Source organism: Lycorma delicatula, chromosome 5, assembly GCF_047948215.1.
Source record: "Lycorma delicatula isolate Av1 chromosome 5, ASM4794821v1, whole genome shotgun sequence".
NCBI classification, from domain to species: Eukaryota; Metazoa; Arthropoda; class Insecta; order Hemiptera; family Fulgoridae; genus Lycorma; species Lycorma delicatula.
In genome coordinates, this window is record NC_134459.1 from 84,901,088 (window position 1) to 84,926,382 (window position 25,295).

A 25,295-nucleotide genomic window follows, 5' to 3' on the forward strand; every position below is an offset into this window, starting at 1 on the left:
TATGATCCGAAGAGCAAAATGGGATTCTTGGCGTGCTTTCGAGCAGGATCAGGGTAATAGGGATCCCTGGAGTGTAGTTTATAGGATTGTTGGACATAAATGAAAGAAAGTCGTTCTTCTGTCTGCTCTCTCTACCCTGCAAGGTGTACTGACAGGACAGAAATATTGCGCATCTGTTGAATGATTTGTTGCCAGATGATGATGATGTATCATCTGCGTGTTAGGCTGGGGTTGTTTCTTTTCATTTGGGTATAGCATCTGTGGAGATTATTGAGGTTGAGGTGCGGCAGGTTGGTTGCAGTTTTATAAGGTATTAGGCTCCTGGGTATGTCGGAATCACTGTGGAACTCCCTGTTTGCTCGTTGGGCGTAAGCGTAGGTGCACTAATGAAGGTTCTGAATAAAATGCTTTTTGCTGGCTATTTTCCACTTTGTTGGAAAAGAGGGTGATTAACATTCTTTTTAAAGATGGTGACTGTGAGTTCTTCCTACAGGTCTCTGATGCTCCTGCCAATGCTTGACTTTATCAGTGCCTATGCTACATTTGATTTACTGTTGATGTCTAGATTGTAATTAAGGTGTTTGAAGCGAAACATCCTTTATGACTTCATTGTTGTCATGAAATTTACTTATGGTTTCTAATTTATGAAACCAATTGTAAATATAATTTGAGATACAAAAAAAAAAAAAAAATTCATTGTCAGGGCAATCATAGAAAAATAATCTTTGGTCTGCATAATGATTGAAACAGGGGAAATTATTCAGTACCACAATTGGTACTGAATCTGTCTTCTATCTTATAAATCACCAATTTCTTACAAGACAGTTAATTGATTAATCGTTCGTTCATTTAAAGATAAATGGAATTGTCAGTTGTATGATAAAAAAAAAAAAATAACAATACACACGATGATAACAGTTATTGAATATAAGGTATTTAAAATTGTGTAAATCTACAATTTCCCATTTGTTTACAAATTAATAATGTCATAAAGAAAAAATATTTTAATGAAAAGATTATTAGAATACTGCTTTAAATGAAATTTTTATGTATTATTATGTATGTCTCCTATTTTACTTTTAACATACATACATGTATGTGTATTAGTACAAGTACACTGAAGCAAGTTGACATTTTTAGTTTTTCCTATAAACTCTACTTGTAACAGTAGAGCTGTTTTTAATTTGAATTTACTATTTTCTTAAATAATAACTGTTTTCTTCTTACAACAATAATAAGAGACTAAACAAAATTAACAAAACATCATTTTGGGCCATAAAATTATGTGAGGTAATTTTTGTTTTCAGTAGAACCAAAAATATAAGTTTCAGTATAAAAATGTACTGACATAAAAAAATACCTCTTTTTAATGTAAATTTTTAATATGGAGGTATTTTTCATTTTTTTCTTAATACTTTTTTTTAAAGAGCATTGATTGTTTTGTTATTATCCAGTAAAAAATGCCAGAAGTGTTTACTGTTAAAAACAATAGGTGCAGCCTAGTGTTTTTTTTAACTCAGAGAGTGGTTTATAAAACACCGCTACAGTCATCAAAATTTTATCCTTACTTCTCAACCTCCAGTTTCCTGAATGCTACTCCTTGAAATGTTTTAGGTGTTGTGGAACACCACATTGTAAGGAATGCAGTACTATTTTATCCAGGATCTAATAAATTTGCCCTGGAATTACAAAGAACTAATGGAGATTATGTAACACAAAGTATACATCATCTATTCCAGAGGTTCCCAAACTTATTTTTCTCATAGACCACTTTCAAATTTTTGCTGGTTCCGGTAGACCCTCTGCAGCTATATTTCTACCATATATCCAGTCGATGGAAAATGTGAAGATTAGATCTAGCTATGAAAATTTGCGTTATGGCTGAGTTCCACGAACTAACAGCTTCCGAAAAAAAGTGAGTATTGATTGGTTAATTTTTGATTGACTGCTGTGAGTGGATGTCAAAAAAGTAAAGTTGGCCAATCGAAAAAAATGCTTACATCCAACTTTACATTTTTGACATCTACTCACAGCACAAGAAAGCAATCAATTCTCACTTATTTTATTTAGAAAACTTCCCATTCAGAGTGGTAAAAATCAAAGGAAAAATAGTATATTTTTTTATACACAAGTCGTATTTCGTCCCTTTGCACGTCTGAACAAGCGTTGCGGATGGCAGCGGCGGCGCTTTGCAAGTGTCGACACGTTCGTTGTACTGAATATGGAATATGCAAGTTTTTACAAGTAACAGTCGCTGAGCTTCTCAAAACATTATCTGCCTAGATTGATACACAAAGTCAAGCCAACATTTTAGTTCTTCACTATCGAAACCAGATGAATTTTCGTGGACCCCCGCTTACGAATTGTGAACCCCCATTTTTTTGTCACGCCAATGTAGACCCCCGTCGAGTCTCCCGTGGACCCCTGGGGGTCCACCTGGACCACTTTGGAAATCAATGATCTATTCAATAATAATATTAACTGAAGAAGTTGTAGGCAGGGGTAAAGAGATGTGAAACAAACAAAAATTGATAAAATGTTACATGGTGAAAAAAAAAAAAACTATTTCTGTTACTAATAAATTTTACTTACTTTTGACAGCGTAATCTTGTATCGTTCTCTGCCTCTTCAAATTCACATTTTTCTTCCTCTAATCGTCTATTCAATTCTTCTAAAGCGTTGCACCTTTCCTTTAAATGTTTAACTTGGGAAGATAACAAGATTTCTTTTTCTAATCTAGTGTTTAATCTCCTAATTTGTTCGTCACCACTACTTTCATAAATAGCTAATTTATTTTCCAATGTTTCCACTCTATCTCTATAAAAGAGAAGTTCTTTAATGTCTGTACTCTGACACTGATCCTCTTCTCCAGGACTTCGTAAAAGTCGTTTATTACCACCTTGTTCTTCAATTCTTTCTCTAATCTGTTTTAACTTACGAATTTCTAAACTAAGGTCTCCTGCTGTAGCTTCTAATTTTTCTGGACTCCAATCAGTTTGTGTGCATCGATTGCAGTACTCTGGTGATTCTGATGATTCTTCAAAAATTCCACTTTCTTGTAAACAGTCTACATCTTTTAATAACTTTTTTATTGGTAATTCATCTTTTTGCTTTCCATTTGTTTGTGATAAATCTGTGAAAGGGAGGACTGTTGCGATTATTCTACTCTGTGATTTAGTTGAATCAGCGGCTAATGAAGGTACTTCAGGCATAATGACAGTTTTACTCTGAAAAATAAATACACTATATAAAATATAGTAAATGGATTAGGAATACACTCTAATTTAAACAGAATGAGTTCAATAAACAGAACTTTACAAATAGGTTTTAGAAAAGCCATGTGGTATCTCGCATTTCAGTACAAGATAGTACTAATCATTTTAGCTATTATTTTTCATTTCAGTGTAAGTCTATCCAACTTTGCCACTCATAAGATGAGATCTAACTGAAATATTTTGTTTCATTTGGGACAAACTACACCTTTTCTGTTTGTGTTTAAATTTTACTTTTAAATTTTATACTTTTCATATTACTGGGAAGTTTCTGGTAGCTCTTTTTACACATATTTGTTAATGCGTATGAAAAATTCATTACACCAATTGTTCAACCATTTTATGTAATAATTAGTATACTACTTGAACAGCTGGCCTTGGGTTCAGTTACTGGCAAGATTGTGACTTTTTCAAGCTATCATTTCTTTTATACTATTTTCCTCATAAAAATAAAATATGAATTATGGGAAAGGTTGAAATATTAAAATTTGAAAAAATAATGTATAATAAGCTTATATATATTTTTTTTTATTTTCTACTCATACACTGAGAAGATGTAGTATTTATCCAAAAAAATTACAATGAAATTGTAAACTGTTCGGTAAGAGTCTCGCAGATATTATTTCTTCTGCTCAAAAAAAAAAAAATTCTGTAATATAAATAAATAAAACTGTTTTTAAAAAAAACGATACTGATATCAAAAAAGCTAAGATTCTACATTTCTATTATCAAAATCTGTTATTAATTTTGAATTTTCTTAAAAAAAAAAAAAATACATGTTAAATAGATATACAATAATAGATAATAAATGTTTAAGTGTTACATATAATAAGAAAATAAAGAAAAATTTGTTACAAAACTCTTACTGGCCCCATTTCATTTATTAAACAAAAAATAATACATATCACATTTACATAAATATTACAATTCTTATGATTACTCGTTTAATAAATGAAATCGATAAGAGCCGATAAGAGTTTTGTAACAAATATTTCTTTATTTTCTTATTATATGTAATGCTTAAACATTTATTATCTATTATTGTATATCTTTTGTCTATACATGTATTTAATATGTATTTTTTTTTTTTTTTTAAGAAAATTCTAGATTAATAATAGATTTTGATAATAGAAATTTTGGCCTGCAATTTTAAAGCATTAGAATAACTTTACCAAAAATAAGAGAATAAATAAACCAGATAATTGTAAATCTGGGATGTAATAGCATTTTAAAAGAAAAAAAAAACGTGCATAAAAAACAAAAATTGGAAAGCTTAAACTGGTTATGACATTGATGATAAAAACTAGATTAAAACCAGTTGTTATAAATAAATGAGCAAAACAATAAGACAACTTTGAAAACCAATTTTCCTTGCTATTTAATATGCTATACAATTACTTATAAATTATATATAAAAAAAACATTTCATGACTCATGGTAATAACAAAGAAGGTTTAATGAACGATAAGTTTTAAAAGAATTAACTTAAAAAAAACACTTTAAAACAAAATTATTGAAAAAAAAAAGAAATGATATATAATTAATATTTTTCATTTGTTATGTTTATTCTAAATGATAAATATACGTTTTTTACTTTATTATTTTAATAATTAAATGAATAAAAATGTAATTAGATGTGATAGTCTCTTCTTAACAAAATACTTTACCAAATCAGGCGACATGTTTGCAAGTGTAGCTTCTAGTCTGGCTTCATAATGTCTCAACAATGCTAAACCTTGCTGAATACTAATACGATCGGAAATATTTTCCATAGTTTGACATAAATGTGACAATTTGCTTTTGATATCTCTATTGCTTGGTTCCTGAAACAAAATAAAATAAATTTAGATCATTCATATTATAAAGTAGATTACATGCCTCAGAAATAAGCTGCTAATACAGTACAGCTGTTATTGTAGATATAGATTCAGCTAATCTTATGTATATGTACAGTGCATACAATGAAAACAAAAGTTTGCTAGCATGAGGCAGACAGTCACTATGCAGGAAATTATATTACTCTTTTCTTATAACATAGGCTCATTCAGAAATTGAGTATTTTGCAACTTTTACCAACAGTGTGTTGGTCAACTGTTTTCATAAATAGTGAAAATTCTTTACACATTAAAATTTATTATCATTTTGATTAATATCAAACCATCATTTCATTAAAAATATTTAGCATACTTATAAACATTTCTTACTGTATACAGTACAAAAAACGAATAGTTTTCTAGTATTAATAAATTATTGACACTCCCTCCATCGAGTGATTCATAAAATGAATGACCGCTTTACATGAATAAAGGTATCAAAATATTTCATTTGAATTATATTTACTGGCACTTGTAATGTGTATTAGTATCAATGATGTTTATAGTAATAAACATCATCATTAAATAATAGGCCTATACCTACAAATTTTAATAATTTATTAACAGCTTAATCATTTTATATGTATTTATAGAATAGCTAATTAACTTTTGTTTCGCATTGTTAACTGATATTCAATACCTAATGTTTACATTTCTTTTTCAATAAACTGATTTAGATCAACTCTTGGAGTGTCTTGGTATGGAGTTATAATTATTTCCTTCTGTAATGTGTGGCGTGTTAGTCATGTTGCATATGTATTAATGAAATTTTATATTTTTGGGGTTTTTTGTTGGTGAATATTTTTGCAATGGCAGAATTTGAATCTACTTAAATATTATTTTATTATTAAGGAGTAAGGTTATTACTTGCTGGAGCAACTTGTACCGCAATTTTTTTTTATCTGGGTGGGTGGATGGATGTGGGTGGGTGGTGGTTGGATAGTGACTGTCTGAATAGTGGGTGTGGGTTAGATGGATTATAGGTGGAAGCCCTGAACAAATTTAAGATAATATTTATTGTACGTGTTGTTTATGAAGAGAATAAAAAGCAACAGAGTCAAACTCGTGAAGTAGTTAATAATTTGCACAATACTATGTAGAAAAATGCTATAAGTTAGGAAAATTGGAAGACAACAAACATTTAATATGCATTCAAAAATGTGAAGAAAAAACCACTGCAGCTGCAGCTGCAGCTTGTGGAATTTCAAGATCATAAGTTCACATATTTTGAAAAGAAAAGTAGATCTTCTTAAATCTAAATTGCAGTAATGCTCATTCAGCATGCCAAAAATGTTCAAAATCAGTTAGTGAATTAGAAAGTTTTGATCAAGAGTTGTAAGATGAACAGTTAACAAATTTCATGCTAAACATAATGAAATGTCTCTACTAAATAGATTATGTGAAGAACTTCAAAAGAGGATTCAATTTAAGAGTTCTAGAACTACACTAGCACCTGTTTATGCTGAAAGAGTTGTAAAGTGATGTAAAACTGATAACAATAGGAAACTTTGATTGAGAAAGAAGGCATTTGTGGAAGAGGATAAAATATTTAAGAAAAATGACCGATTGCAGAAAAAAAAATTCTTCGTTTGCTTATTTAGAAGAATTGTATATTTTAATGTCCTGTTGGATGATAAAATCGTGGTCAGATGACAGTGGTGCAGGAGTAAAATTGTCTATTAATAAAGGTGATAAGTTAATCATAATTCATGCTGGAGGAGAAATGGTGTTCATTCCAAAAGTGTTTTAACTTGGAAAATGAGTTCAAAAAGCGGTGACAATAACAACAGTGTCAATAACAACGATTTAATGAAGTGGGCATCTAAAAAATTAATTCCAGGTCTTCCCCTCTCCCAGTCAATGGTTATTATTGGTAATGTGCCTTACCACAATTTAATTCTAGAGAAGCTTCCAAATTTAAATGGTAGGAAAAGTGGCGTGATTAATTGGATAGAAAAGAACAATATTATGTTTAATAAACCAATGTTAAAACTACAACTGTATGACATAATTAAATCACACAGAAATTAAAAGATAAAGTACCCTTTTGATGAACCATTGCAAAACAACACAGGCATCAGGTTCCATGACTTCCACCTTACCATCCTGACTTAAATTCAATTGAGTTGGTTTTTTCGGCTCTGAAAAGATATGTTAGTAGTAATAATTCAACATTTTTAATGTTGGATATTACAAAAATTAACTGAGGAAAAGATGAATAAGGATGATTGGAAACCATACTGTGAACATGCAAAGAAAAACCTGTAACCGAGTATAAGAAGATGGAACTGCTAATTGATGAAATGAAAGATAAATTTATCATATTTCTGGGTAGTAGTGGTGAAAGTGACTGTTTCAGTGAAGACTGAGAAGATGGTGAACTGATGGCACAAGAACTGGACATAAAATACAAATTTGAAGTAATTTGTAATAATAACAGTACCATCAACAATGAAAATAGTCATACAAAAAAAAGAATTTGAAAACTCTAAATAATAAAAGAATGTAAATATTGTACAAAAAAGTATTGTACAATAATAATTGTACTTCTAATTTAGTGTAATAAAGGATACAATATACATTCAAACACCAGCTAAGATTTTTTTCGTTTAAAAATATACCTAAATTAAAATTCTTGTTTTTGCAATCTTTATTTACTGAATTATTAATACTAATTATATAATAATGAATTATAACTAATAAAACATGAAAATGGTAATAAATTAAATGTGCATAAATAAAAGTTCAATGATTGTTATTAATGTGTCCTATTAGATGGGTGTAAATGTTTTTAGGTTTGGTAGAAAGGTTGACTCGATCTTCTCAAACACAAGCATTTATTTTCATTGTATGTACTACAGTTATTTCAGTAGTATATTAGGTACCAGAACTGAAATGGTTGTAGTTTGTACAACCAAAAATCATACAATCATGCTCAAGAAACTATTAAACAATCCCACAGAGATTTTAATAAGAAAAGTGCAAGTGAAGAATGAACATAATTACATATCAGCATGCTAAGCTCAATAAAATGTGGTATTTAGTCCTGAAAGTGATACTCATTTTCATTCTGTTCATCTTAGAGGATGGCCGTATAGTGAACATAGAGAAAAAATCTGAATATCGCCTCTTGTAACTTAAGTCTTTTGCATATAATACAGTTAAAGACAGGGACAAATAGTAAAGTCACAAATTGATGTACTCTTATTATATTGTAACACAGTGTAGCAGTTTATACTTTGATTTAACTCAGCAGGCATAAAACATATTTTACAGATTGCAAATGTATCTTAAAAATTGCCTGATTTATAAGATTAAAACTAAACTAATATTAGATGATTCCTACCAAGGACAATGAAGTTTATCATTTTACAGCCTTGCTGAAAAATGCATTATGTAGATAAATTTAATTATGTAAAGTCAGTTTACTACAGATGTTGAAGAAATGCTGTCTGTAGTTATGTTCCTCAAAGAGAGCACCAAGAATCATAACAATATCTTTTAACAGATAAAAATATTCACCCCTACCAAAGGTACATGAGCAGATGTACAACTATTTTTATTGATACAATTTGATTATTGTATCAGGTATCTCAAAAGTACAAAGTTCTTAAAAAAATAAGAATGTGCCAATTTATACATGGTGCAAACATAGGATTACCAAATCTTTGTAAGAAATTTCATTTGTACAAAAAGCTTGAAACTAAACTTCAGCGAGGTGAATGAGATATTGCACATGCAATCTGCCTAGTTATACTGATAGATAGAGAAGTTAAGACAAAAGTACTGTTGTTTTGACAACATGCAAGTTTTAGTTGTATAACAGTTCTGTCCAAATTAAAATACTAGAAGTTGTCTTTATTATAATTGAACATTCGTTTAAGCATAATGAACATACCTTTAGTAATTGAAAGGGAAATTAGTGAAAAAAGAATACAACTGTTGAGATGAAGAAACACCACAAGCGCTTTTTAGCCCATGGCAATGTGAAAAATCTTTGAACCGACTGGGAAAACTTCAATCGTAGAAAAGAGCCAAAGATATCAAGTTTTATTATAAAATATCAAGGGTATGTTAACCTATTCTACCTAATAAGAAAAACCTCTTTTAATATCAGTACGTATTAAAAGACCTATACTACACAACTCAGTCCCTTAAAAAAAGGAAAACAACTAATAGTGATCAACCCTACCCAAGTGTTTTTAGGAGTCAAACACAAAATTTCCTAGATGAAGGATGGAAAAATTTTGTTGGAAAAACATAGTAGTATAAATGGTAGGAAGCTGAAAATTTGAAGTATGCTGAAAAATCATGAATAATAATAATTACAGACCAATAAAGTAGTTGAATATAATTTTTACACGCAAACAAAGATGCTAATGAAATTCCAGGATGTGAGTGTTTTAATGGAGATGGAATAGATGAGGACCTACAGAGGTGTTATGGATTGTTTTTCTTGAACATGCACACTAATGATAAATATTTTGCAAAGTTCTGTTTATTTTTTCTATTGAAATTTTATAATTTATTATTTTTCAGTAAGTTTCTAAATAACTTCGAAAGATTGTTAAACAAAGAAAAATTTTCAATTTAAAGTATTACCAAATTCACATTCTGTTTAGAAGCCATGACCAAGTCAGTTTTTTAATTCTTAATAAATAATTATCCTTTAAGACATTTATTAAGTAGGAATTTGGATTTATGGAAAAAATATCACATTCCCAAGAAGTTTTTCACAGAAAAATTATTTTTGGTATATTTTGAAAAACAAGTGGTTGGAGATGGTCATGTGACCTATGTTACTCAGATGTATAATATATGTATATACTCTGGGTGGCTGAAAAATAACTTACACCCACCTATTTTTATATTTGAGATAAATGAATGCAGTTTACAGCATTCATTCTACCAAGGAACTACTTCAATAAATGTATATTTCACTCTTTTTGATTTTTGAGTGGCGTGGGTTAGGGGACAATTTAAAAAATTCAAATGGGATCAGTGGTCATTTAACACATCATTCTAAAGAGCTTGATGAGACCAAAAAATGACTATATGCTCCCCTTTAATTTTTTGTTGTTTGAGGTATCCCAATTCTCTATTTAAAGTTATAAATCCCTTAAACTCTCTACTGGGACTGCCAACAACATCTTACTTTGTGTCCTTTATGCAGGTTAGGGTAAGGTAAGTATGGGATGAGGTATGTTAGTCATTCTGAGTAAAAGGTTAAGCGATTTAGACTGGGTTGAAGATAAATTTTCACTAGTACTGTTTCATTTTTTATTTAACTTTTTATTTTTTTAAAATTTAGACAAAAATATTAAATGTTTCGTAAGGATTACTTTAATTAAATTTTATTTATTTTATCTAATGGTTAAAACAATGAGAACTTATTTGCTTTTATGTTCATTTATTATTTTTTTTTTGTAAATTTTGTATTATATTTATATTAGCTACTGATATTTATATTAGCTACTTTTTCTATATGTAGTAATGATGGCTGTTTAACAATCGAAATGTGCATCTAGATTCATATTTTATTTTCCGTAAACAATTTTTGAATGTTATTTCTTTTCAATTTTACTTGAAAAACATTTTAAACAGTTAATTCTTTGTAGTAAAAAGTGATTAATCTTTTACGTAGATTTTACACTATGAAATATTTAAAAAAGGAAAAATATTTTGTCTTAGTTACTTTTTGTAAAACAAATGTAGTATGTTATATATTAACAAGGATTTATCATAAATAACGTCTATCAAAGAAATCCAATAATATGTAAAACATATTTTATAGTTAGAAAAAGGAGGAACAACGGCATAATCAAAAATACATTTAAGTAAAACTTTTATAACTAGCTTATTAAAAAAATGTTGCATTTTTATATAAATTCTTATAGAATATCATTGTTTTTGTTGTAATTTTAGAGAAGAATTTAAGAAAGTCACGAAGAATCGATTTGTTTGTGGAAGAGTATTTTCCCACGACGAACGATCCACACGGATTGTCGTCACCAGCTTTGTTAATCCTAGTAGGTAGGTAAATCAGTGAGCAGAAGAGAACTTTGACTATAGTCATGACGTCATCGGGCGTGACAAGCTCTGACCTACTCCGACTCCCGCGTAACCAAATCAGGATTGACCACACGGTTGCCATACTATGATAACCGATGTATTATTAGCGTTATTAATAATACAAGAGTTACAAGTTTTGATAACAGCTTATAAATTTGTTAAGTACTGTAATTGATCTCCTGTTTAAAAATGAATAGCATTAAGAAGGGATAAATGATAAAAATAATCTACAGCAATGCTTGAGCACAAATCGGTACAAAGCCTTTATAATATTATGAAGTCTACAGCTCCAGAGAGTATCACCGAAGTAACAAAGAATTTGTGTTTAAATTAAATCAATTTGAAATAATTTAATGCAACTGTATCAAAATGAAAGAGAAAATTATAAAACTCGAAACGAAAACTAATACGAGTATAAATCAGCTAAAGCTTTAAAAAGAAACTAACATTTTTTTGTAGTAATGGGCAACGTAATGAGTTCACGAAAACTCCATTAGTAAATGATATTTATAGCAAGTGAAAGACTTTCCACGCTATAAATTGTCTTCCTAAATCTTAACTGAAAGAATTGTTAAGTTTCTTGTAAATACAGCTTGTATAAAAAGCACGTGATGCGATTGAAACCGTGATGTTAAATACAACACACCGCAATATGTATTTTGTACATTATAAGTATGCAGTTAAGTACGCTTTAGAATAGAATGAAAATCAGAAGAGTTTTAAATACTCGGGCCATGAACGTGAGGTCCCCATGCTGTGGAATCTTTGGTAATGTAAATTCGTAAAGGTTGAATGTAACATGTTTACGCGGTGAATCATACGATTGTCCCTATGTTGCATTTGTATTATATTTATATTTTTATTAACTGAAATAATTTATTCCAGTTCTTTTGTAGGTGTGAAACAATGAATAGTAAAAGTTGTTGGTGAACTGTAGAAAATAATAAATGTTTATTAACAGTGTTATTATGATGAATTAAATTAAATTATTGTGTAACAATTAAATGTGTTTAGGAGTAATTGTAACCATGCTAATTTCAGGGTTACTGGATTAGAAATTGTATGATTATCACCAACATAATGCTGTAATTTAGTAATAATTATGATACATTTTTAAAAGGATAAATTGTAATTGTAGAAATAAAAAGATACTGGAATTTTTAGAACGAGCAGTTTTAACACATTATTTTTTAAGAAAGTAATTAGCTATTTTAGTAATTAGTGTTTACTATGAAGTAAGTGTCGAAAGTAAAAAGATAAATATTTATAATAACTTAATTAGACGAATTTTTTTTTATTGGTCTAATAAAAACAAGAAAGAATAAAATTGAGAAAAACAAAATTCTAAATATTTATTATTATAATTATTTTAATCTTCAACTGGTTTGTTAATAGTTTCTAGCATCCTCTGGAAGTCGAAATAATTTGTTGTTACACCTTTTGTACGTCGTGCAAAAAAAAATTATTACGTTTTGCGTCTGTTGTTTATCCATCACAAAAGAATTTAATAAAAATTATACTGTATAATACCGTCTTTAACAGCAGTAAATATTTATGTTTACAGACAGAGTGGAAGGTAACACAATTAACTATGATCTTAAAACCCGGTAAGCCTGCTAACGAAGGGGTTCGTATCAACTCATAACTTTTCTTCCAATTCTTTTTAAAGTTTACTAGGGATTCTTTGTTCACAAGCTACGGTTAATCTTGGTCGTGAACCGCATTATCTCGGATCACCAATTCGGTTTTTTGACGCGGGGTTTTCGACCGTTGAGTAAACCCATAGAGTTATTAATATCATCTAATTGCTTGGAAAAGAAGAAATATTGAGCAGCGGCTTTCTTAGACGTACAGCGAGCCTTTGATAAAGTTTGGCTGCCTGACCTTCCCTACAAGTTGAAGATGTGCCAGCCCCAAACATTCTAAATAGTTACGAAACTATCTAGGTGATCAATTTCAGCTAAGTGTAACCAGGAATTATCCTTCTTTTTTGAAATTCAGCCCAGGGTTCGTGAAGGTTCAGCCGTGGGCCCGATTTTATATTCGATCTTTAGTGCGGATCTTTCCAGCCCAGAGTATGCCGCAGTTGCGTACTTTGGAGGTGACCCAGCAATCCTAGCGATTGACAGAGACGCGACTCTGGTCTCTAGAAAGCTACACTCTGCTTTGGTCCTCATAGACGAATGGTTGTGCAGGTGGGTGAACCCAGGTATGTTGAATCTCCTAGTAAAGGCAGACACTTTTATACGGATTTGAATACTAGATCGTGGATATCGGTGTTCTTTGGTGGTTGGGTTTCAATTAACCACACATCTCAGGAACGGTCGATCTGAGACTATACAAGTCTACACTTCACTTACATTCATACATATCACCCTCATTCATCCTCTGAAGTAACACCTTACGGTGGTTCCGGACGCTAAACAGAAAAGAAAAGAAAGGTAAGTCGAATTACGTGACATTCACTATGAGGAGAGGCGACTGTCCATTCCTGTACATATCCTTTACTTTCCTGTACATCTCTGATGTGAGCCGTACCTAGATATCCCCTTGATTGACCTGGAAGATCACGTAAAAGAAGAAACAATTAAACATGAAGTTTATGCGGGTACACTGGCTACTGGGTAGGAGTTGTAACGGTCTCTCTCAAATAAGTTGTTGATATACAAAGTATTTCTTAAACCAGTTTGGACTTACGGTATACTACTGTGAAAACGAGTTGTATTAGTAATATTAAAGTGAACCAACGATTTCAAAACAAATTCCTGAGGGTTATAACGAAGGTGGTTCATAACGAACACAGAGATTCACGACTATCTACAGATTCCTACGTGCAGAAGGAATCTCGGAGATTGAGCAAGATTTACATATCACGACTTAATATATATGAAAACCGTTTAGGTATAAACCTACTGTATAACTGCAGGGACTTTAGAAGGCTGAAAAGGGTTCATGTGTTGGACCTCAGTGATTCGTGACAACTCTCAAGACATGAATTGTTGTTGATAACACAAATCGTACGTCATGTACTACCACGGTGTTGTATACCAAATTATTTTTTAGTAATTTGATACAGTGGGCAGTGTTGTATTCAATATACGTATTAGCGTTGCTACTGCTCTATGTATCTATCGTCATTGCTATTATTCTAGATTCTAAGAACATTATTTTATTAACGTTGCTAATTTTCTTGCATTCTAATATTCTGATACTGGTTTTTTTTCAGGACTTAGTACTGTCATTACTATATTTTTATCGACTCAAAATATCATTATTATTATTTAGTTCCTTAATACCTTCTTAATTTCAGCTATCAGTTATTCTTGTTTGTCGTTTTATTGTTACTTTTATTTCTATTTTTGTTACTTCTATCGTCTGTTCTGTTAGAATTTCATTAAGTATTCGTTTTTGAAATTTGTTATGTATTATAAACTTTGTATCCAACGAGGGTCGTCATTAGATGTTCTTCATTCTTGTCATAATTACTCATTCGATTTATTTATGTTTTCGAAATGTATTTTAGGACACTGATGGTAAATAACACTGATTAACACAAAAAAAAAGAAATAAAAAAAATTGTCTTAAAATATCTGAACACTAATGTTAAAGAAAGGAAAACGATTCAACTGAAAAAAGCCTAATCTACATTATGTTCACAAAACCATGGCCAAGTCAATTTTCTAATTTTTAGTTAACAGTTGTTCTTTAAGGCATTTATTAAGTTCAATCTTGAATTCACAATAATAATGTAGCGGCTACTTTATCATTGAAAAAATATCACATTTCCAGTCATTTTTTTGAAATCAAATTTTTTTTCAAATATTTTCGTCACTTTTCAAAAAAAAGTTTGGAGTTGGTCATGTTTGTAACTAGGTTACTCGGTTACAAAATATATATTTTATCATTAATTGAAGAAATTAGGAAAATATTAACAAAAGTTATTAAAGCAAATTAAAAAATCATTTAAAGGATTAATAAATCTGAAAATTAATATAAATATGTAGTTTAAAATAAAATAAAATTGAATACGAGATAATTATTTGAAAAAAAATTCTAAATTGATACAGAAATTATTTTTTTATCTAATCTGTATTAAAAAAATCTATTAATCTGAATTAATAATTTGTTTAGAAAATAAATTTGATTTGGGAAAATACTGATTTAACAAATTTGAAAAGATTTTCTGGAATAAGGGACCCATTTCTTCGTCTATATTTTGAGAGTGATTCTGGGTAAATTCCAATTAGGAAAATAGTAGAACTCTAAAATCCCACAATCGGCAATCATACAGATTTCTTCTACATCCTCTTCTTTAAATAAAACAATAAAAAACCAACTTAATAAACGGTATTAAGATGAACGAAAATAGTGTTTTCCTTTAGTACTCGATAGCCTTTTATAGACGTAATCTAAAAGCTTAAGTTTTAGTTTATACATTCTCCGTAAGATAGCAGCTGCATTAGACTGTTACACAAGCCAAGCTGTTAAAGTCCCCGGGCTTAGTACTATAGCGTCGCCATAATCGAAAGCGCGGTGCGTGTACTAGTTCGCAAAAAAAAAACCAGTGACTGTCGTACAAAGAAATTACACGCGAATTTATATAAAATTTCCCAAGTGATAAAAGCATACGTAAGTGGTATGAACATTTTTTGGAAATCGGAATCATTTTGAAAGGACACCACCTGGTATGCACAAAACAGAAAGAATTTGACTTTCTTTCCATTACTTAAACAGATTGCTAAAGGACAAGTTTTCAGAAGGCTGTGTAGACAGAGAAACTGCTGTCCGGAGCCCCGATTTGATGCGGATGAATTTTTTTCTTTTGGGACTACGTAATAGACATAGTATACCAAGAAAAAATCCAGTCACTCGACTACCTGCGTCAAAAAATAACAGCAGCGTTGAAACGATTCCTGCTCGCCGGAGTATGGAATGAGGTAGATAATCGGTTTGATGTCTGCAGGGCTGTAAACGATGCTCATATTGATTTACATTAAAAGGTTAAAAAAAAACTTTAGAAAAACGTTGTATTTTCATATAATATACACACATTCGAAATTTTAAATGTAATAAAGAAAATCTAATTTAAAACCTTAGAGTTCTTTTACCGACATCCAGTATATATATATAAAGAAAAATCTTAGAATTAACTGCTTCAAGGTCATTGAAAAAAAAAGAAGAAATTGGTGAATAATTAAATGCAAATAAAATATGAGTTTGATAAACATTGTAGGAAATATATCTTGAAGAAAAGGCTAAGTAAAATGTTTTATCATAGTACATTATATTCAAAAGTATTTTTGTTTTAATTTATTAGTTGTTAATGAGGCATTTTAGAGAAATATTTCAAGCAAAAAAGAAATTTAACATAAATATAATTTTAATAAGCAGGATATAAGTGTAATAGAGCAGTGAATAATATAATTTTGGCAGAATGGTGGAGATGCAACTCTTTGTTAGGTATACGTATCAGTACTTCCCATTCATTTCTTAGAGATCGTCTAAAAGGTGGTTGGCCATGAACCGTTTTTAAACAAACCATAAAAAATGTAATTGTTGTTTAAGGAAGACGATTAATATTAAGGTTACTTATATATCTTTCGTTAGCTAAGAGCTTGGATTGTCACCAAATTATTTGCGACAGGAAATTTAGAGAATTTCCAAAGAAGATTGCGTTTGAATATAACTGAAATAATATATACAGACAAGATCCAATACTAGGGACCATTCAAAATTTGGCTTGATTTCATATTAGTTGTTAAAATGGCGGAAGTATAAGTGAATGTATGTTTGTCGCAAACTTTTTCCGATCTATGCAGAAGAAGAAAGAGAATCTAGAGATAGTATTTAATTAGAAAGAAGACTTAAACATAATTATGTTTGTCAAAAAGTAATAATTGCTTATTTTATTTCTAATATTGCAGATACTGATTTGAAATCTCGTTTTTTATTAGATCCATCTCAGTTTTTCTTATCTTATAACAATAAATTTCAGATGTCTACGTATCTAATTACGAACTGAGGGTTTTATTTATTATATGCTTATATGGTTTAACACTACAAGGGAAAAAGATATTCCCTTAAGAAAGACATCTACAGTTACGGCCACTTACCGGCTTAAATACGCTAGGAGAAGGGGTAGTTGTGGTTTGACTAAATGTGAGTGTAACCCTTTGGATGATAGGGAATACAATTTTAATCAATTTTTTCGAAAACTATTTTCTTTAATCTTTATAGTGGTACCTCTTCGGTAATAGAAAGAGCTGATAAACCGACCGTAAGATATGAACGTCAATTATTAAGATAGTAATAACAATAATTATAGTCATTAGTGTACAGATTATTTTTATTACAATAATAAATGCATTATAGTGCACAAAGTGCTAACAATAATCCCATACCAGCAAAATCATACACTGTATCATTTTTATAACCTCGGCCTACTTTCTAAACAATAGGTATAATATATATGTCATACATCTTATAGTCCACAAGTAAGAACTATTTGTTTTGTAGGATAAGATGATGCAATTAACAGTGCGTTGTGTAGAATTATATTGCTTGTAGTAATAATATACAGAATTATAATAAAATAAACAATAAATAAAATTATATAAAATTATCAACACCTATATCATATTTTCATGCAATTACATCAATTTTGCAAATTATATAATAAAGCACTGAAAATCTTCACATGTTACGGTTATTTAAAATTGATATTTTGGGAAAAAATAAATTAATAAGTCATATAACCTCAATTGAAAAAAAATTGAATAATAAACCTGCATTTGCTCAAGAGAGCGTCCCCGAGTAAATTCCACGTTCACATTTCAGTCTTTACTTAAAATTCGAAACATTAATTACTGACAATTTATTATTCGTATTAATAAAAGATGAGGCAAAAGAATAAAATTTACTGTAGATCTAAGAACTGACTAGGCACAACAATTACCCAGGGAAGGAGGTTGAAAAGACTTTATAGATTCCTGGATAATGTCTCGGCGTCTTTCTATTGTTTGATTTTAATTAGCTACGCTTCCTGGCCTAGTGATAAAGAAGTGTAGCAAACTACAAGTATACTTACTATAACAACTAACGCAGCTGGCTATTTATCACAATTTAGTAAAGTTACACCAGATATCTAGAGATCTGGTGTAACCAGATTTATTGTCCAAATAAATCGATCAATTCTAATATAAAAATGGAAAGATTAGCTTTATAGATTTTATTTATACGAGTATTAACAATTTTTGCATTAATTCATAAAGTGAACGCGAAATTAAAGTTAAAAAAGTCGTTTATTGTACGTTTTAATACAGTTTTTAAATAAATAGAAAAAATTAAATCTCACTAGCGAAAAATTCCTCTGAAGAGTTGAAGCAATATATTTAGGACAATGTTTTACAATAGGAAAGAGGTAAATTATTTTGTTTGCTTTACACTCAAACCCCAGTATTTCTAATAGCTGTGACGAATGTAAAACACCTAAGCTACAAGAGGTACAGGAAACGAAATGCTTCTTTTGTACAGGAAACAAAAGCGTTACTTTTTGGGCTGAATATCATAAGCACTTCTGTGGTTTAAGCATAGTGATTTGCAACAATATATTCTGAAATATAAATGAAGAAACTACTGAAGGATAAATTAAGAAACTACTTCACTCCTTGCTTATTCTTGTAAGTATGGCGTAGGATGTTTTTTTTTGATATTATTATTAAAAACTGAAAAAGTTATTTTTTAAAATAAGTTGTTACACAAATCACACTTATTACAGATGTGGAAATAAAGATAAACCGAGTTCATTAGAAGAACAAAAAAATAAATGAATTTCTAAAAATAATCTCGATTGATATTTATTCACGTTGTATTAAGTTTCATTTACTTATTTTACTGTGCAATGCTATTTTATATCACCATTTGTGAAGGTGTACAAGAAAAATGTAGGTTTATACGTATATTTCTTTGCGAACCATATATGGGGTGAACATTTACTTAGTTTTACGCTGATTCGATTAAAGTTACATAGTAGGCTTATTCTGTAACATATCTAGTAACACTAAACCAAAACTAGATGTGATAAAAGCTCTTAGTTTTATTTCTAGAGTGTAAAATGAATTAACCAACTATTTAATAGAATTAATATTTTATTCTACAAGAATTAGTAATTATTATTAATTAAAATCGGACATTTTTATACACAATTTTTTCTTTTATTTCTCATTTATATGACTTTCCATTATTGTATGTATGCTACATTTTTTTTTTAATAGAGAATTTAATTATTTTTTATAGGTTTTAAATTTTACGTAATCGAGGCAAATTTTTTATGTTATACGAAATTGTAATTTCTAACTGAAAATGAAGTTACAAGTAAACGTTTCCAAAACACGAGTTATTATTATATTGTATATGGTACAGTGTGATGTATAATTAGAATTAGAATCTATCGATTGTTTGAGAGCTTTACTATTATCGCAGTTCAACTATTTATACGATTATTCTAGTATTTACAATTAATTGTAGAAATCTTTAATTAGTTTTAAATAAATATATATTGCCAGTGTACTATGGTTATTGGAGTTCAGTTAATAGGACAGTTCTTAGAACAGTTAGCATGAAATTGGACAAAACCTACTGCAACATTGTAACTGGAATTACAGCAATTAAGAAGGAAAAAAGTAATAGTACACAGTAAGTAACGAGTAAAAAAAATTCATTTTTCTCTACGTCAACTTTAATTTCAACTATTTTTTTATTTTTAAGAGAACAAACTAACCGGATTATAATTCAAAGCTCAGAAGCAATAAATTCACTGGTGTGAATTTATTCAACCAAATTTTTGATAAAATATAAGAAATTTTCTCTTTTTTATTCAGTATCACTGATGAATTCAAATTATCAATGCATCAATTAATTGCAAATTGACTGAAAAATAAAATTATAAATTAACAAAACAGATGTATTTTTTTACGTTTTGTAAAAAGTGAGAAATAAATACAATTCGTACAAAAAGATTTAACATTTTATTACAACTAAGAAATCATAATCCATTGTTATTGACCCAAAATATAGACTAATATTTTTAAAAAATTCAGTAGTCTAATTTTGTTTATTTTGAAACAGAAATATTACCTAACGTCAGTAATCCAGACTGTTGCCTGAAATCTTAAATTATATGTTTCTGATATAGACTGCTACTGGATTTAGAGGTTAGAGTTCAGAAGTGACAACACAAAAATGTCGACGTCCTTGACGGAGTGGTAATACACCAACTTTGCATCCGGAAAGTCGCGGATAAGAGATGACATTATTCGATTTATATTTGTTTTTCCTACCAGTTTTCCAACTACTTCCAGGTCTGGGTGAGTGTGTATAGGCAAATGCAATTACCGCTACCGGTTTTCCAGGCCTGATGTAGCTGCAATCTATGTATAAATGTACCGGTAAACATGTAGTCTGGAACAGACTTAGGTCGACCCACTCCTGAGATGTGTGGTTAATTGAAAAAACCACTAAAGAAAGAAAAAACTACCAAAGAACACCGGTATCCACAATGTAGCATTCAAATCATTATGAAAGCAACTGCCTTTATAAGGATCGGACCTTAGAACTCTCGAATTCGAAAATCAGCAGATTTTGCGATGAGTTTAACCACCCGCCGTGTTAGTCTAGCGCTATAATTCGATATATATATATATATATATATATAGAGAGAGAGAGAGAGAAGGGAGAGAGAGAGAGAGAGAGGCTCATACTATTCACAGGAAAAGGTGGACAAAAAATGGTGGTATTTTATAAGCAATTTATAATTTCTACCTACTTTATAATTTCTAATTTAATATAATTTATTACGGAATTTAATTTATAACTCAAAACATTTGGCAGAACGCAAGGATGCACTTAATTATTTATTAAGAATTGCTCTATGGTTATTAAAAAATTAATTATTTATTAAGAATTGCTCTATGGTTATTAAAAAATTTGTTAATATTCCGTAAGTGAAATTAAAATATTTATTTTAATAAATTTTTATCTTTTATAAATATGATACATGTGTAAATTAAGTAAATATTAATTTATTATTCCCGTAACATCGTACATTTCTAATAATAATTTTTATTATTATATAGCATATATATTTTTATATTATTATTTTTATTATTAGTTTTCGTGATATGGATATAAAAATTTAAATATTGTAATGTAACAGAAAATCAAGTCTTACAGATTGTAATCTACTTTAATTTGCACGTGTTCAAAAAAAATTCTAAAATAAAAAAAAAAAACACGAAGCAAATTTAGGAATCTATCATTAGGTGTAACAAAATATATCGTAATATCTTCCATTTTCGTAATTATTATTTGAATTGTGATTTTTCTAAATTAAACTTAGTTGAGACCTACTTTAGATCATGTAGCATACAGAACATTCATTTCAGATTTGAGACTATCTGCCGAATGGAAATATATTTTAATATTTGTGCTACTCAGCTCGGTTGTTAGGAATAATTTTAGATCTGCAAATGAATACTTTTATAACTTAATTTTTATACTTTTATTCTTATATTTCGTGATTTAATTTAGAGAATTAACCCGTCCGTACTAAATTAGCTTAATAGTAGTTAGATAGGAACATCTGGCCTGATTAGCCAGTCACGGAAGTTATTATCTTTGCTATGGTTTTGTCCTCTAGTTTACTCAAATAGCATATTAATAAAAAAAAGAAGTAATATCTAATACATATTCGGTAGGAAAGATTCGATTTTGAATGAATGAAATTGATAAACGTGACGGACGTGGTTTTATCGTCTTTTTTAAAAGTTTTAATCAACTACTTTTTTTTAACAATGTAGAGTTGTGCTACCAGGTCTTTTTTGAGTAGCCGGCCTCCGTGGCGCGAGTGGTAGCGTCTCGGCCTTTCATCCGGAGGTCCCAGGTTCGAATCCCGATCAGGCATGGTATATTCACACGCTACTTGTCATTCACCTCATCCTCTGGAGCAATACCTAACGGTGGTCTCGGAGGTTAAAAAAAAAAGAAGTTTTTCATGAGTTATTATTTGACGTATTCTTCAGTAGAAGTAATACAGGTGGCACTGTTGTAAGTTAGCACTCATTAGAAAGTGATAAATAAGTTTCTTTATTATTCGTTAAAAAATTTGATCTATGTCGTGATTGCACATTTAATGTATTGTTTTTGTTGAATTTATTATGTTAGTTCATAAATATGTATACTTTTTGTTAATACACAAAAATAATAATTCATGCAGTTAAGATGAAAATTTTATACATAAAACATGAAAGCCACGATTTCAACAATTTTGGACATCACGAAATTTACAAACGAACTAAATTTGACAAATCATCACAGATAAAAATTCAATCAAGTATTGAAGGTCCCTAATCGATTCAAAACCGGCGTAATTATAAACAGAACCACTTACAACACCATCGAATGAGATAAATAATTATTTTTGATTAAAAAAAATTTCCAAAAGTAATTTCACACATTAAAAAATTTATAATTTTTTTATCTAAAAAATATTAAATTCAAAATTACTTTAACTTTAAAATATAAAGAAAGAATTTTAAACAATCTTATGAAATTTTTAAAATTTGTTATTTATTTTCTGGGAACAGGTTTAAAAAATGTTTCAGCAGAATATAGATGGAAACAATTTTTTTACGAAAAATCTTTTGGAATTTTAACGGAGATTTATTCCGAGTAATAAAGAATTGATGCCCTGGGGAATCCATAAAGTACGCTTTATAAAAAAGTAATAAAAATATTGACAACATTTTAAATATGAAAACTTATATCAGTAAAATTTTATTGAAATTGCGTAATTATTTACATATAATTAAATACATGTAATCTTTCGATGTTCAAATATTAGTCGAATTAATAACAAATTTATAATACTGAGTATTAATGCACGGGTTCATGTTAATTTTTTATTAGAACATTACTACTATTTTGTGATGTATGAAATGAACTAATATTTTAAATGAAACAAAACTACATATTTTTAAGTAGGACATAAACTCTTATTTATAATGCATGGTTAGTTCTAATTGTATTTGTCACGCTATCTATTTGCCGATGGCTTTAAAGCTTAATAACTAACTAGCTTCATAGTAGTCCTAAAAAAAAAATTCCTAGTCATTCCTTTTTATTAAACTACACAATTTTATTTCATCTAGGATTCTGTCGAAAAACTGAAGAAAAAATAATGAAAAACAATCTTTTGACTACATTTTAAACTAAGCCCACCGGTCCAGTGGTTAACTCATTGTCGCAAAGCAATAGTTTAATAGCTGATCTTCGAAGTCGAAGATTCTGAGGTTCAAATTCTAGTAAAATTTAATTGCTTTTATACGGATTTGAGTATTCGACAGTGAATATCGGTGTACATTGGCGGTTGGGATTCAATTAACCGCACGTCTCGGGAATGGTCGTACTGAGTTTGTACAAGATTATAACTCATTACACGTCACAAATCATCGTCAGCTCACTGGTCGTGGTAGGAATTGCTTATTTTTCAATATTTGAACAAATTGCAACGTGCACTATATTATACACCAACTCCATTATACACCTGTGAGAAATGAATTAAAAATTTTTTCAAGTATTTCCTATTTTCTGATTATAAACATTTTCTTTTTGTTTCTGAAAATTTTTTTATCCACAACTGTTCCAGTTATACGCTATTTAATAAGTAATAGTAATAGTTAACAAGTATCTTGATTTTATGAGCTTATTTTAAAAAAAAAAAATGTGTGTATATAGGAATTGAAAGTAACAATTACAATATTATTTATATATAAATAAAATGAAATTCAACCTTACCAACAATTCTTCCGCGTTCTCTTTTCTAACACTTTCGGTCATTCGACCATCCTCAGGAAAAGTTATTCTTCAATTTGAGATCATTAAGATTAAAGTATGTAGAATGTAAATTTATAAAATGTTAAAATCACAACAACCCGTCGTCATAATATAAAGTCGCATAAAAAAGCAAGTAAAATAGTATAAAGAAGGTCGCGAACAACTGCGATCTTCTTACATAACAGACATGATTAACTTTATACTATGACGACCAGTTGTAATTTTAACATTTTATAAATTTAAATTCTATATACTTTAACTTTAGCGATCTCAAATTGAAGAATAACTTTTCCCGAAGATGGTCGAATGATCGAAAGTGCTAGAAAAGAGAACGCGAACGAATTGTTGGTAAGGTTGAATTTCATTTTATTTATATATAAATAATACTATATACCAACTTTGCCACGCTTAAAAAACTTAAATTATAATATTGAAGAAACGGTATTTGATAACAAAAACAGTTGACGCGGCATTTGTAAATAAAGATGCGATTTAATATTTTGTGCCAGTATAGGCGATAAGTAGAAAATTTATCAAGCAATTCTCTACCGCCTTGCCTTCTGAGTAGCGGTCTACAATAGCAAATATAAAGACTATATTGTAACATGGTCATTAAACAACTTTCTTCTTGCAGAAGTTTATATTAACTTTTGTTATATTAACTACACAGTTATTTTACAGAACCTTCTTTTTTTTTGCAAATACCTCTTCGGCCTCGTCATAATGATTATTTATAATTATTATACTTATTTTTTCTTACTAAGATTTTTAAAAAGAGAGTAACATATATATATATATATATTTTTAAAAACCAATTTCTGTTTTAAATGATCGATAAATGGTATACCGTTGGTTAAAAAATGGTCAAAAAACTGGATTGGACAACGAAAAAATATTTATCAGGCAGTTAACAAGGAAAATATATTTATAAATAAGTTTGCAAATTTCATTAGGACATAATAATCCTGGAGCTAGCGCATTCTTTCACGGCTAATATAAATACCCAAATATCTATCGTTTATTTTTAGGTGTTTATTTTAAATAAATTTTTTTTTATTAAAAAAATGATTAACTTGCTGTAATTAAGACTACATTCACATAAACCTTATTGCGGATATCTGCCTTATCAGCAAAAATCTTTGCCGATTGGTCTTTTGTTTTATTTGCGGGTCAATAATGTACGCAA

General features: G+C 29.4%; 1 protein-coding gene across 4 annotated transcripts in view; it reads right to left on the minus strand.

The window, feature by feature from the left end:
• LOC142325156 (uncharacterized) overlaps positions 1-25,295 on the minus strand; it is a 506,788-nt gene that overhangs the window by 26,255 nt on the left and 455,238 nt on the right. For all 4 annotated transcript variants that reach the window (XM_075366560.1, XM_075366557.1, XM_075366558.1 and 1 more), the window contains exons 12-13: positions 4,940-5,095; positions 2,593-3,227 (exon numbers count right to left, since the gene is read on the minus strand). In XM_075366560.1, the coding sequence (XP_075222675.1) occupies positions 2,593-3,227; positions 4,940-5,095 (791 nt within the window). The remainder of the gene's footprint in view (positions 1-2,592; positions 3,228-4,939; positions 5,096-25,295) is intronic.